Source organism: Anolis sagrei, chromosome 2 (genome assembly GCF_037176765.1).
Source record: "Anolis sagrei isolate rAnoSag1 chromosome 2, rAnoSag1.mat, whole genome shotgun sequence".
NCBI lineage: Eukaryota > Metazoa > Chordata > Lepidosauria > Squamata > Dactyloidae > Anolis > Anolis sagrei.
Genome location: NC_090022.1, coordinates 165,572,124 through 165,586,054, shown reverse-complemented (window position 1 = coordinate 165,586,054; position 13,931 = coordinate 165,572,124). Strand labels below are relative to the sequence as shown.

At 39.3% G+C, this 13,931-nt stretch overlaps 1 protein-coding gene across 2 annotated transcripts in view; it reads right to left on the bottom strand.

Moving 5' to 3' along the window:
* STXBP5L (syntaxin binding protein 5L) overlaps positions 1–13,931 on the bottom strand; it is an 86,074-nt gene that overhangs the window by 64,744 nt on the left and 7,399 nt on the right. For both annotated transcript variants that reach the window (XM_060763389.2, XM_060763390.2), the window contains exons 2-4: positions 12,207–12,304; positions 6,705–6,786; positions 4,500–4,600 (exon numbers count right to left, since the gene is read on the bottom strand). In XM_060763389.2, coding sequence (XP_060619372.2) covers positions 4,500–4,600; positions 6,705–6,786; positions 12,207–12,304 — 281 coding nt within the window. The remainder of the gene's footprint in view (positions 1–4,499; positions 4,601–6,704; positions 6,787–12,206; positions 12,305–13,931) is intronic.

Genomic DNA, 13,931 nt, shown 5'->3' with positions numbered 1-13,931 from the left:
CCAGCCTCTGCTTAAAAGCTGCCAAAGAAGGAGCCTCCACCACACTCATTACTTCCCTAGATCTCGAAACTATGCTCCTATTGATGCAGGCCAAAATCCCATTGGCTTTTTTTGCCGCCACATCACATTGTTTAACTTGTTGTCCACGAGGACTCCAAGATCTTTTTCACACGTACTGCTCTCGAGCGAGGCTCCCCTATTTTGTATCTTTGCATTTCGTTTTTCCTGCCAAAGTGGAGTATCTTGCATTTGTCCCTGTTGAACTTCATTTTGTTAGTTTTGGCCCATCTCTCTAATCTGTCAAGATCATTTTGAATTCTGCTCCTGTCCTCTGGAGTATTGGCTATCCCTCCCAATTTGGTGTCATCTGCAAACTTGATGATCACGCCTTCTAGCCCTTCATCTAAGTCATTAATAAAGATGTTGAACAGGACCGGGCCCAGGACAGAACCCTGCGGCACTCCACTTGTCACTTCTTTCCAGGATGAAGAGGAAGCATTGGTGACAGGCCCGTAGCCAGGATTTCGATTCGGGGGGGTGGGGGGGGCTGAGTTTTTTTCAGGGGGGGTTTCGGGGGGGCTGAGTTTCGGGTGGGCTGAGTCTGAGTGAAAGAGGGTCTACCCTAGCAAACCTTTTGTATCATTACCCCAATACCCCCATGCATATGGGATATATTGAGTATGGTGATCAGATCATAATATGAATAAACATAACAGTTTAAATAATGCACCAGTAAGGCCTTTTCGCGAACCACCATGAGAATTTCGGGGGGGGGGGGGCTGAAGCCCCTCAAGCCCCCCCCCCCCCCCCCGGCTACATGCTTGATTGGACTAGTTTGTTTGCCAGACAGTGGACAGGCTCTCTCTCTCTGTGTGTGTTATCACCTGCTCTTGCAGACCTATGTTCAAGGCAATCTCTTTAAAAACTTTATACTTCATGCCTTGCTTTGTAGGACACCCATAGCAAACCAGTTATGCCATATCTTGCTTCTATGTTGCATGCACTGATCTTGCTGGTAGAGGATATCATCCTTGATTTAACCCCTAGCTCCAAACACATGGGCAAGCAGTTTTCCCTCTTGCAGGTACTTTGTTTCCCTCTTAAATCAAATTTCTGAGATTATTTCATTAAAAAGACTTTCAGACAAATGGCCCTCTCTTTAAAAGTACCCACCGCTTGTATTCAGTGAGATAAACTCTTCATTCTCAAACTGACTGAATCTGGCAGCTTTGATATAATAGGAAAGAAATCTGTAATCACTCCATTGTGTTATACTATTTATGTTTTGATCAACCGATTCATCAGTGCTTTGCAACACTAACAATGCCTAACTGATTTTTAAAAGATTACATTTAAACAATATTTAAAATAGTGTTGTTGGCCTTGCTTTCAGATTGTGACTAATTAAAGCACACACAATAGGTAGAATTCTACTTTTTTCTTTGATTCTCAATGCAAATGTTAGGGACAAACCTATATTATATATTGGTAACACAAACAGACTCTGGGAGGCTGGTTTAAACAAACTAGAAAGCAATACGGAAAAACATTTATTTATAATTCAAACTTATATGCCGCCACTCCCCTGGGGCTCGGAGCGGCTTACAAGAACAGGCTAAAATCTAACACAATTTAAAACAATTTTAAACAATTTTAAAACAATTTAAAAACAACAATATCAGAGATCAAAGGCCTGTCGAAACATAAATAAAAGTGGTCAAGCACTAGGGTGACTTAATCCTGAAAGCAAAAGAAAGAAGGTTAAGTAACTTTCCTTCCCATTGTTTGTCTTTTGAAACTGACAGCTTTGTTTAGCTGCTTTTTAGTAAAGGTAAATGTCTGCAGCTCTGCAAAGTATTGTGTAATTTGGCAAGCAGGGCTACTTCAAAACTCAAAACTCAGTATCATGTAACTAACAAAATGAAGTTCAACAGTGACAAATGCAAGATACTCCACTTTGGCAGAAAAAATGAAATGCAAAGATACAGAATGGGTGACGCCTGGCTCGAGAGCAGTACGTGTGAAAAAGATCTTGGAGTCCTCGTGGACAACAAGTTAAACATGAGCCAACAATGTGATGCGGCGGCAAAAAAAGCCAATGGGATTTTGGCCTGCATCAATAGGAGCATAGTGTCTAGATCTAAGGAAGTAATGCTACCCCTCTATTCTGCTTTGGTTAGACCACATCTGGAATATTGTGTCCAATTCTGGGCACCACAATTCAAGAGAGATATTGACAAGCTGGAATGTGTCCAGAGGAGGGCGACTAAAATGATCAAGGGTCTGGAGAACAAGCCCTATGAGGAGCGGCTTAGGGAACTGGGCATGTTTAGCCTGAAGAAGAGAAGGCTGAGAGGAGATATGATAGCCATGTATAAATATGTGAGAGGAAGCCACAGGGAGGAGGGAGCAAGCTTGTTTTCTGCTTCCTTGGAGACTAGGACGCGGAACAATGGCTTCAAACTACAAGAGAGGAGATTCCATCTGAACATTAGAAAGAACTTCCTGCCTGTGAGAGCCGTTCAGCAGTGGAACTCTCTGCCCCGGAGTGTGATGGAGGCTCCTTCTTTGGAAGGTTTTAAACAGAGGCTGGATGGCCATCTGTCAGGGGTGATTTGAATGCAATATTCCTGCTTCTTGGCAGGGGGTTGGACTGGATGGCCCATGAGGTCTCTTCCAACTCTTTGATTCTATGATTCTATGATTCTATGATTCTATGGTACTACTTTCATGTAGTACCAGCTGCATGATACTACAGTACAAGGTATTATGATAGCTACTTTGAGTCGCATCCTTGGAAGAAATAAAGAGACTGACTGAAGTCACTGACAGTGTAGACTGCCCGATAACGTCTGTAGGAACGCTCACAGATTATTGATATTTACATGTAGAGCATTGGGAGTGCTCCCATACTTAATATTTAACACGAGTACACTATTGCTGATCTTTACCCAGGTGCAACGGTTCACATATACAGGAAGTCCTTGGGTTACAAACAAGATAGGTTCTGTAGATTTGTTCTTAGGTTGAATTTGTATGTAAGTCAGAACAGGTACATTTTAAGTGTAATTGCAGTCAACTTTTAAAGCTTTGGATAGCATTGGAAAGGGTTAACACCCATGTTTATTTTATTGTCTCTGCCCCTGTTCAGAAGATTTCACCTCACTCTGTGCCTGTGACATAGAGGATTTTGAAAATGTTGGGTTGTCATGGAAACAAGGACTGGTGATAAAGCTTCAATGGAGACACTTTTTTCCCATGATAACTCTTAGAGGAGTGAATTTCCCTTCCTAGGGGTAGATTTCCTCTCACTTCCTGTTGTCTCACCCCTCTTCTTAACTATGGGCTTGATAGGGTTTAGCACAGCAGGTTAACCCCTAGCTGCAGTAAATCTTGCCAACTGAAAGGTTGACAGAAACCCAGGTCAGGGTGAGCTCCTGTTCTTTAGCCCTGCTTCTGCCTTTAGCCCCATTTCGAAAACATCAATGAGAGTAGATATATTGGTACCTCTTAAGCAGGGAGGTATTTAAGACATCTATAAGGAAATGCCAGAAAAATTGTGGCAATTCGATCAAAGAGGAAGTTTACGTACAACGCTCTTTGGAAGAGAAAGTGGCGTGCCATCTCCCCCTTGTGGCCGTAACTGAGCACAGCCTCCAAGATGCTGAAGATGGGAAAGCCTATTTATACTACTGTCTATGTAAGTTGTCTGACTTTGAATTGAATGTTTGCCATATATGTGTTTTGTGATCCGTTCTGAGTCCCCTTCAGGGTGATAAGGGTGGAATATAAATACTGTAAATAAATAAATACATACATACAAATGGGTCATATGAAAGTCGGATGTTTGTAACTCAGGGACTACCTAAAATGGAATGTGTATCTGTTCATACAGGGATTTTTGCATTTATCAGTGAATTTTAATATGTATGTAAACTATATGTATCTTGTATTTTAATAGTTTTTTTTATCACTGTTTTAATGATTTTGTACCCTGCCTTGAGCTATAAGGAGAGGTAGGTAATAAACAACTACTACTACTTCTCCTCCTCCTCCTCATCCTCCTCCTTCTATGTTCTTTCTATCTTGGGCTTGGCCTCATGTAAGCCGCTCCAAGTCCCCGTTGGGGAGATGGTGGTGAAGTATAAATAAAGATTATTATTATTATTATTATTATTATTATTATTATTATTATTGGATAGAAGCTGTAGTCTCAATTTAAGATTTAAGAGGATTCTTGCACCTTGGTACAAATAAAAACAAACACAGATACAGAGATTCTCACAAAGCTCTGAATATACACGATAATGCAAACAGTTTAATAAGTGAACATTCTTGGAAAGAAATGGGACCAATGAAAGGGTTTAGCAGTGGCCACTGCTTCATTTCTGTACATGAGCTGTTTCAGATTATTTGCATAACAAGCAGGTTTCAACTTCCAACAGGAAAGGCAACAGCAAAATATGTATGATCTTATTTGGAATTGTGTCACCCCTTACCGTTCTCGGGTAAATTTCAGAGAATGAAGAATTGCTGGACGTTTCTGTCTTAGATTCCATAAATGGAGCATATCATCAGAGCTTGCACTGACCAATGCACCCTACCAGAATGACAGAGCAGAAGAACAAATGTTATCACATTAGAGATTTTGATGAAAAATCGCTATTTAAATATTGATATGAACCTCAGAGTTCTACTGTGCTATATATGCCTTCTCATACCATTGTCAGTTCCACACTTGTGAAGGGCCTCATTTCAGATATTTCTAGAGTGAGGTCAGCAATTTGGTGAGTAGTACATCCCAAAGACTAGAGGCACGTCTACTTAGGTTGGTTTGGAATTGGATCAGCACTTTATTGTGGATCAGTGTTGATCTGTCTCTAGACATCTAACGAGGAATAAGATAATATGTTGGATTGTTAATGCAGTGGATCTGCTTCTTATCCTTAGTTTGTTGTATGTGTCAATAAATGCTTTCTTACAGAAATGCCACAGGTTTCTATGGAAAGAAACAGAATCCTTGATTGCAGTTGGCTTCCTGCAACTTCTTGCTGCTCTGATTGCACAAACAACCAAACAATGTTTCTGCTGACTATATCCAGCAGCAGAAAGTAATATATTTTAATGTTTATGTGAATTTTATTATTTAAAATGTGAATTTTAAAATCAGAAACTCTCAATTTGGGGTAACTATCCATTTTGTTTTTCCTTGCTTTCTTGTTTTATGTTTCAGCAGATTTTTTTTTTGGCCTAGTAGGCTAAGTGACCCCCTGAGACAGGTAATTGATTGCCTCCACTGATAACTATAATCCCCTGCTTTCCCCCCACCTTTTAGATTGGCATGACAAAAACAGATTTCAGGCCAGCAAGGTGCTTATATTAACTACGGAACCTGGTCTCAAACCAGTTTTAGAATCGATTGTATTTTTCTCCCATTTCCAGTCAAGATGCATACCAGTGTTCCAGAGGCATAAGAGACAGACCTTCAATGGCAGCTATATGAATGAGAAACCTCCAAGAGCCCCATGATATGAACTGGAAGAGGGGTGCAATGACTGCCATTTAAAGGAAATGAAGTGGTACATAATGCTATCTAGAGAAGACAGAGTAAAACTTTAAGACCAACAATTTCCAAGTCTAAAAATGTCTAACTTCATCCGTGAAAGGAGTCAAAATAACAATCTATGTAGATGACTTCACAGCAAGAAATAAGAGACATTTTAAAATATAAAACAAATTAAATGAAACAATGAATTTATATGGTTCATACAAACCATATATGAACCATGCATATCATTTTAGTAATTATTTTAAACTCAATGGTATGCAGGATTTCCAGATCTCGGGTCTGGATCCTCTCCTCTAATTCTCAAGGTAGAGAAGATTCTCAAAGCAAAAGCATTGCCTTTAAAAGTATGTATGTGTTCTCATATGCCTTTTTAGTGTTTTTTTTTTTTTATAACATGCCCTGTGCATCACTCTTTAAATCTCACCATGACCAGTTTTTCTAATGTGTCAGATTTGGCAAGGGAATCTCTGGGATAGCTCTGGTCAACCTTGGTAGTGTATGAAGCCTGTTAGATGTGTTAGCATATTTCCACCTTAAAAATATTAAAGTTCTGTGATAGCTCAGTGCCAAACAAGATGGAACCAGAATTCCAAATCTAGACACATTTTAACAAAGTAAGGATTAGGTAAAATTTCCTTTATTAAATACAGAGTAATTCTGAAAACCCTATTCCTGTCACACCAAAGACACACATAGAAAAGTGTACTTAAAGTTCATGGGAAGACCTCAGGGTAGGTGTGCCACTTTCACTGATCTTAGGGAAGTGCTCTAGACTGATGGGATAATGAGAATGCACACCAGCCTCATAATAATTTGAATTGATCTGTTCTTCACTGGTTTCCTGAAATCCTACAATATTCATTCTGAGTTATTACAGAACATTCCAAGGGGGCATCTACACTGATCATTTAATACAGTTTCAAACTGGTATTGAAGAAGGTGATTTCACTGTGCAGATGAGTACATGAGAAATCCTGGAACTACTTTGAGACCCAGATCATGATTGTATAAAGTACCGATGCACATTAAGGGCTTTCTTTCGTGCATTCTTTTGAGTGAAACTAGCTTCAAAATGCATTAATCAGATGAGGCCCAAATGTAATTGCCTCATAGATGTTTGTAAATAGATCTTTACCTCATTAATTAAAAACTGAAGCTGCAGAACTGCAGCACCACTTTCATGTTCACAGTAACAGTCAACACCTGGTCTACCCAATCTGTTAAGACTGAAAGTCAAGGATCAGTTTGCTCAGGTTGACAACTGGAATAAAATCAAAACAAAATTGACCACAGCAAAGCATGATTTTACTTTTTAGAAAATATCACACAAAAGTAATGCATAGAAACATGTAAAGAAAAGTCACTTATTTCTGAGATTAAGTCTGTTCTCACCCAGAGAACCAAAGTTGTAGGCTGGCAAACAAATATATAACAGTTCAAACACTGCAAACAACATGTTATCAGGTCCCCCCCCCCCCCCCGAAGTATTGTCCTTTAAGTTCCTACCCACTTCCTCCATCTTCCAATTATTTCTGATATAGAAATATGGTTTAAACTGTTATGGTTTGTTTTTATTTTATACCTGAAGACCAGCTGACATTCCTTAAACTTCTTTAAAATATCTTCTGATGATGATGCAGATGCAGAACATGAGGACATAGTATCATTGCATATTGTCTTTACTTCATGCTTTAAAAAGAGTTATCTAGTTATGCCACAACACCATTCATCTGTTATTATAATGCAATGTTGAAATAGTTTAATTAACATACTATACACTCCAAGCAAAAGTGAGAAGAAAATGAAACAACCCTCATACCAACAAAACACGGAAAGATCCAATCTGTACATTGTACATAATACACCCTGTAGACATTATTATAATCCATCGTTCATAAACACAGATACAACCTAGATATAACAAGAATCTCTTTTTATTATTACGGTATTTTGAACAAACACAATGACAACTACAATTCATTAGGTAACATTCAGGAGGATTACAATATAATTTACCAAGGTTACAAAATGTAGAGATTAAAGACTACAGGAGATCCGGAAGTAGTACAGCCATTTCAGATTAATAAATCACACACTACCGTGTACGATTTTCAATATCTTTAGTAAAAGAAGAGACTAGTGAAGCTTTGAAAGCTTGCATGTTTATTTTGTGCATGTTGGTTGACCAATAAAGGTATTGTTGTGGGTATGGGATTTTGTTGTAATGTGTTGTTATAGATAACTGCTGATTAACATGGTTTGGAATAGATAACTATGAAATAAAACGATGCTTTAATGAAGCTGTAACTTTGATTACATCTTAGGGCCTGCTCGTGCACAGGGAAGGAAAAATAAGCTCAAGTGAATAGCAGAACTGTTTAAAGGCATACTAGACTTAGTATGCCTTTAAAATGTTCTGCCATTCACTTGAGCAGAGAAAGGTACAGACAAGAGCCCCTAGCATGAGTATTCAAGCCCTGCTTGGGAACAAAATCGTGTAGTGGGAAGGCCTTTGGCCAAAAAATGAATAAGAGGAAACAGTCGTCATATTTTAACATAGCAAAACCTAGTTAGTGTATGACCCTGAACCAAACACTGGTTCATTTCTCCACTTTCCTTGCATATGCCACAACTGTGATGAACTCTGTAACATACTACCAACTCACACTTACAGACACATGGAAATAGATAAGACAAACATGTAAAAGGCAGAAAATGCAAAGGATGAGCCAACGGAATGGGACAAGGAAAATTATACAGTCTTACAACTTTCATAATTCCTAACCAATCCAGATGAAACTTTTTAAGATGTCCAAGAAAGAAATCAGACATTTATTGCCTGTCTTCATCCCATTAAGCACTGTTTTCTTTTTTATGAATTGTTGGATTGGATCTTCTGAACAGTGTTCTATCTGCAATGCAGAAGAGGATTTCAACTCTGTATGATAACCAAGAAGGTACATAGTAGTAATTTTTTATTGATTAGCCCTTAGGCCATATCACAATAAGAAACAAAACAACAAGGCCTGACAAGTAATCAAGTTTTTTTAATTGCAACTTATTGCAGGATATATGCTGCTGAAATGGTGCATTGAAAATCATTGGAATTTATGAATTCTAAGAAGGCCCATAGAATTCATAAATTCCAATGATTTCCAATGTACCACTTCAGCAGCATATATCCTGCAATAAGTTGCAATTTTAAAAAAACCTTCATTACTGTCATGAATTTGCAATGTTTCATTACCTCCTGACAAAAGAACCATATTTAAATTATTGACACCAGGCCATCTGATGGACATTAGCTAGTGTCTAAGTTATAATTGTCAGAAGGCAGTTTTATAGAGCTTTAATTCTGATTTAAGGTCATTAAATTATTTGAAGCTCTCTTTCTTATCAAGATGCTGAAATATGGTCTTCATCTGTGCTTCTCAAACTTGTGGTCTCTGGACCAGTCACAGATCCTGGCCCATTGTCTACCAGTCTATTATCTAGCAGAAACGAAATGAACAACGATAGTCAACAGGCAAAAACTATATCCAACAGGCTGCTCCCTGGCACACTGGAGAAAAAGAGTTGTTGTTCTCCCACATCAGTCTAAAAACATATTTTTCCTTGCTGGAATTGAGCACAGATGATGAACAAGTTCTGGTCTTGATGTAAGTGAAATAATCCTCCCTTGGATTCACCACCTGCAGTGGGATATCTATTCTGAAAACAGCTGGGCTGAGTTATAGGCACTGAGATCTACCTACATTCCCAAAAGATCACACAGACTCAACACTTCTGTTTCACTGGTGAAAAAAAATTGAAAACAAGACTAGAGCTTGGAATATTATTTTTAAAAGTAGCTGATTACAATTGAAGATGCAATCCCTTAGTAATCTCTATGCAGCTGGCCCTCCATGTTTACCGGGACTAAGAACACAGAACCCACGCAGAAGTAAAGAAAATGCAAATACTCCCAACAGCCCTCATCAATCAGTCCCCTTTTCAGACATAGCTGTGTGCATTTAAAGACCTTCCACACATGTTGTTGTTGTTCATTCATTCAGTCGCTTCCGACTCTTCGTGACCTTATGGACCACCCCACCCCAGAGCGCCCTGTTGGCTGTCACCACCCCCAGCTCCTTCAGTCAAGCCAGTCACTTCAAGGATACTATCCATCCATCTTGCCCTTGGTTGGCCCCTCATCCTTTTTCCTTCCATTTTCCCCAGCACAATTGTCTTCTCTAAGCTTTCCTTTCTTCTCATGATGTGGCCAAAGTGCTTCATCTTTGCCTCTACTATCTTTCCCTCCAATGAGCAGTCGGACTTTATTTCCTGAAGTATGGACTGGTTGGATCTTCTCGCGGCCCACACCTATCTTCTTTTGCACACATTCATTTTTCTTCCCTCACTTCACACCATCTCCTCTCCTGCCCACCAGGACACCGTAGACTCCATTGCCCATCATCTCTCCATAAGCCTCAACCTCAATTTAAGATAGTGGTGGTGAGCTGAAGGAGTGAGGGAAGAAGTAGATTAATAGGTAAGGGCTTTAAATACAGGTTGAGACTTGTGATTGGATGATGGGCAGTGAAGAGACTTCCCTTGCTTCAATGGGGAAAGGGAGCAATTGAAGAAAAAGTTTAAAACCTGGATGTTGCTTTGATGGGATGACAGGGAAGGAAGCAATGGAGGAAAGAATTTAAAATCAAATGAGATGTTAATGAGAAACTGGGGAAGGGGTGAGGAACTAGCACTGTTGGAATGACAGCAATGGAGAAGTGAGGGGCAAAAAAGGTTGAGTTGAAGAGGCTGAGCTAATTAAGCAGTTTATTTTGCAAATAATAATTGCTTTAAATACAAACATATACAGAAAAATGCTACAAGTACAAATTCCCAATACACAAAAGTTGTGAAGCCATACTCTTGTAAACATAAACATAACTAAAGCATGTTGCACTTAAACTTAAAAAGGAATAATTTAGGTTGAATGTTAGGGAAGAAGAAAACATTAACTAAGAAGCAGAAATGTTGTTTCAATTCAACCTTCAACTCTATTTCCTTCCTCTAATGGCATTGCCACATTGGAAGAGTCACCTCTTGGTGGTGAGATCTGGTCTTTGACTACAATTCTCCTGACACATCCCATGAACATTTATGGTCTCTGCCACAATGTGCTGGCAGTAGAATTATGCCTAGTAGACAGTACAACAAGTCAGATAACAGAGGTAAAAATATGGTCAAAGCATATATTCAATAAAATCAATTGCTGCCTCCCCAAACACCAATATACAGACATTAAACCTTAAAACTCCACTCTTACCTCCAGTGACTCAGTTAAAAGCCTTAAATAGAAAGGTCTTGACCCTTTTCCAAAAGCTTAATAGGGATGGGGCTCTTTTTCCTCTCAAAATACGTTCAGAGCTAACTATGAGGAAAAAATAAAATAAAATGATGCTTCTTAACCAAAGGCCTAGTCCCATAAATTACATCAGTAGGTTATTGGACACTGCATAACTATAATATTAAAAGAAACTTCAAAATGTTCTGTTAGGCATTCTCAGATTCTGTAGAATTAGCATAGGCTGGTTAGTTCTCCAAATTCTACAAATATTTAAAATAAATCATCAGACATATTATATGAACCTGCAGTATGAGGTCCTGTGAAGTTGCAATCACTAAAAGTTAATAAGGGGAAATGCCTCGTATTCATACACAGTATAATAAACTGCAAAACAATTACAAAGGCCAACAAAATTGACAGCTTGATCTTACTCTGACCTAGATAATTAATTCTTAGTCAAATTACATGCTGTTTTTTTACTCGTCTTGTCTCACAGTTGGAGGTCGGGCACAACACAACCAAAACACATTTACCAAATTATGTAATGCAAAGATTAAAACATGATACCAAAAGAATCCAATTTTAAAATTCACAGCTTAAAATTAATTGGGTAAGCCTGCTGAAAGAGATAGGTCTTTAATTCTGACTGCTCCATTAGCTGTCAGATCTATTATGGCAAATCATTCAGCACTCGTGTGGCAGCTGATGAAAAGGTCCTCTGAGTTACAGTTGCCAGTTGGTTTATGGCTGGTTGGAGTAAATGTGTCCCAGGGGACCTTAGTGTCCTAAGGGGAGGATTGTACAGGAGAAGATGAACCTGTAGGTAATCTTCACCCAAACCATGTAAGGCTTTAAAGGTCAGAATTAACACTTTATACTTTGTTTGGAAACTAATTGGCAAGCAGTGGAATGACTCAGTGTTGGTGTAATATGGTCACTCCTAAATGTTCCAGAAACTAATCTGGTTGCTACTGTGGTGTGTTTTAACTTACTATGGAAATGGTATTTCCTGCATTGTAATACTTTTGTTATTTGATTTGTTGTCATGCTAAGTCAATGACATTAATTTTTTTTTTGTCGTGTCAGGAGCGACTTGAGAAACTGCAAGTCGCTTGAATTGAACTGATAAAATAATAGTATCTGAAGAACAGGAAAACAAATACAATCGGAGGATAACCAGGCTTGTCCTGCTGTAAAGAAGGAAAGCAACTTGTATAAATATTTTACGGTGTATTTTATCTCAGAACAAAATGTAAAATGTAAAAATAGAGGTGTAAAACTATCGTGCTCAACAGCAAAGGATACATGCGAATGGCACCTGTTCTTGTCCCAATAGCCAAAATCTTCTGAACTGGATCAAATGCTAAGGCAGTGGGCAGATATGGAAACCCATGGCGAACTGTCTGCAAGAGAAAAAATAAATCAGTTTGAGTGAGAGGAATTATAACATCTCATCCAACAGAAATGCCTTTAATTGTCTGGTTAACTTTAATTCTCTGGATTCATCTGGTTAGTAGGCTATCAACTAAGTCAAAATATTCCATTCAATTAACTGTGTAGTTAAGAGGAAGCCACAGGGAGGAGGGAGCGAGCTTGTTTTCTGCTTCCTTGGAGACTAGGACGTGGAACAATGGCTTCAAACTACAAGAGAGGAGATTCCATCTGAACATGAGGAAGAACTTCCTGACTGTGAAAGCCGTTCAGCAGTGGAACTCTCTGCCCCGGAGTGTGGTGGAGGTTCCTTCTTTGGAAGCTTTTAAGCAGAGGCTGGATGGCCATTTGTCAGGGGTGATTTGAATGCAATATCCCTGCTTCTTGGCAGGGGGTTGGACTGGATGGCCCATGAGGTCTCTTCCAACTCTTTGATTCTATGATTCTATGATTTATTGGATTAACCAGATACATTTCAGTACCCTTACACATTGCAACACCTAATTGTGGACGGAGACAATAGATTCTTTCAAAGAACTGAAATTAAAGTCAAGGTAAAACAAAACCAGGGGAAGCAGAATGTTTGAAATACATTGAAAAGAGCAGGAGCCATATTGACAACGAAGCATTGAATAGAGTTAGTGTGGTTATGGTTGCACTGTTTGGGTAACTCTACTCCTACTCAAGTTAGTCACAATTCAATCTCACTGAAATCTGTAGAACAAATTAGTCATGATTACCTAACAATCTACTGCATTCAATAGCACTTCACAACTATCTATAGCTTTCCTGGTATCATAGTGACTAATATTGGATTTGGTAGATTCTAGGTCCAGGTTCAGGCTGTACTACTGGAGTGGAACATGCTGAGAGAGAACAGCTCAATAATAGGGTCTACACAGACAAATGAAGCAGGCTGGAACTGGCATGTGTGACACTGGTTCCAGCCTGCTTTGTGGCAAGAAAAGGACATACTGAGCCTCTTCAATAGTGACAGGGCATCCCCATTGTCCAACCACGCCAAGCCCATTTCAGCATCTCTAAGCAGGGGCCCAACTGCTACCTTCTTTCCTTGTGTCATTGCTGGGCTACAGCAGTGACATCACAACCTACTTTAACCTGGAGGAGATTTTTCTCTCCTCCATGATACAGATATCACATAACTTTCCCTTCTCCCATCCTCCTTCACAAATCACATGACACAGGAAGAGGAAGAGAAACATGGGGACAGGAGGCATGGGGTCAGGGAAGGAGGGGACAGCTATCCTATGTGCCCAGGTTACCTGAACCCATGGATTTCAGGATAGCTGTCTGGACACCCACAGCCAGTTCCATTTAGCAAGCAGCTGTAACTGTCTGGACAGGCAGAATTCAGGGGAGAACCTGAATCTTGTTGCAGTATTCAGGTTTTCTCCTGAATTATATTAACCCAGGATACAGCATAATTAGGCAGTTTTCCCTAGGTTAATACAGAACAGCCCCTGTGTATTTTGTGGCTGCCCACGGACTGATCCATCCTCACATCAATCTAAATATTCAGTGAACATGAGGTTTGAGTTCAGGTTCAACCTATGGCAGCTTTAGCTGAAACAGATGTGG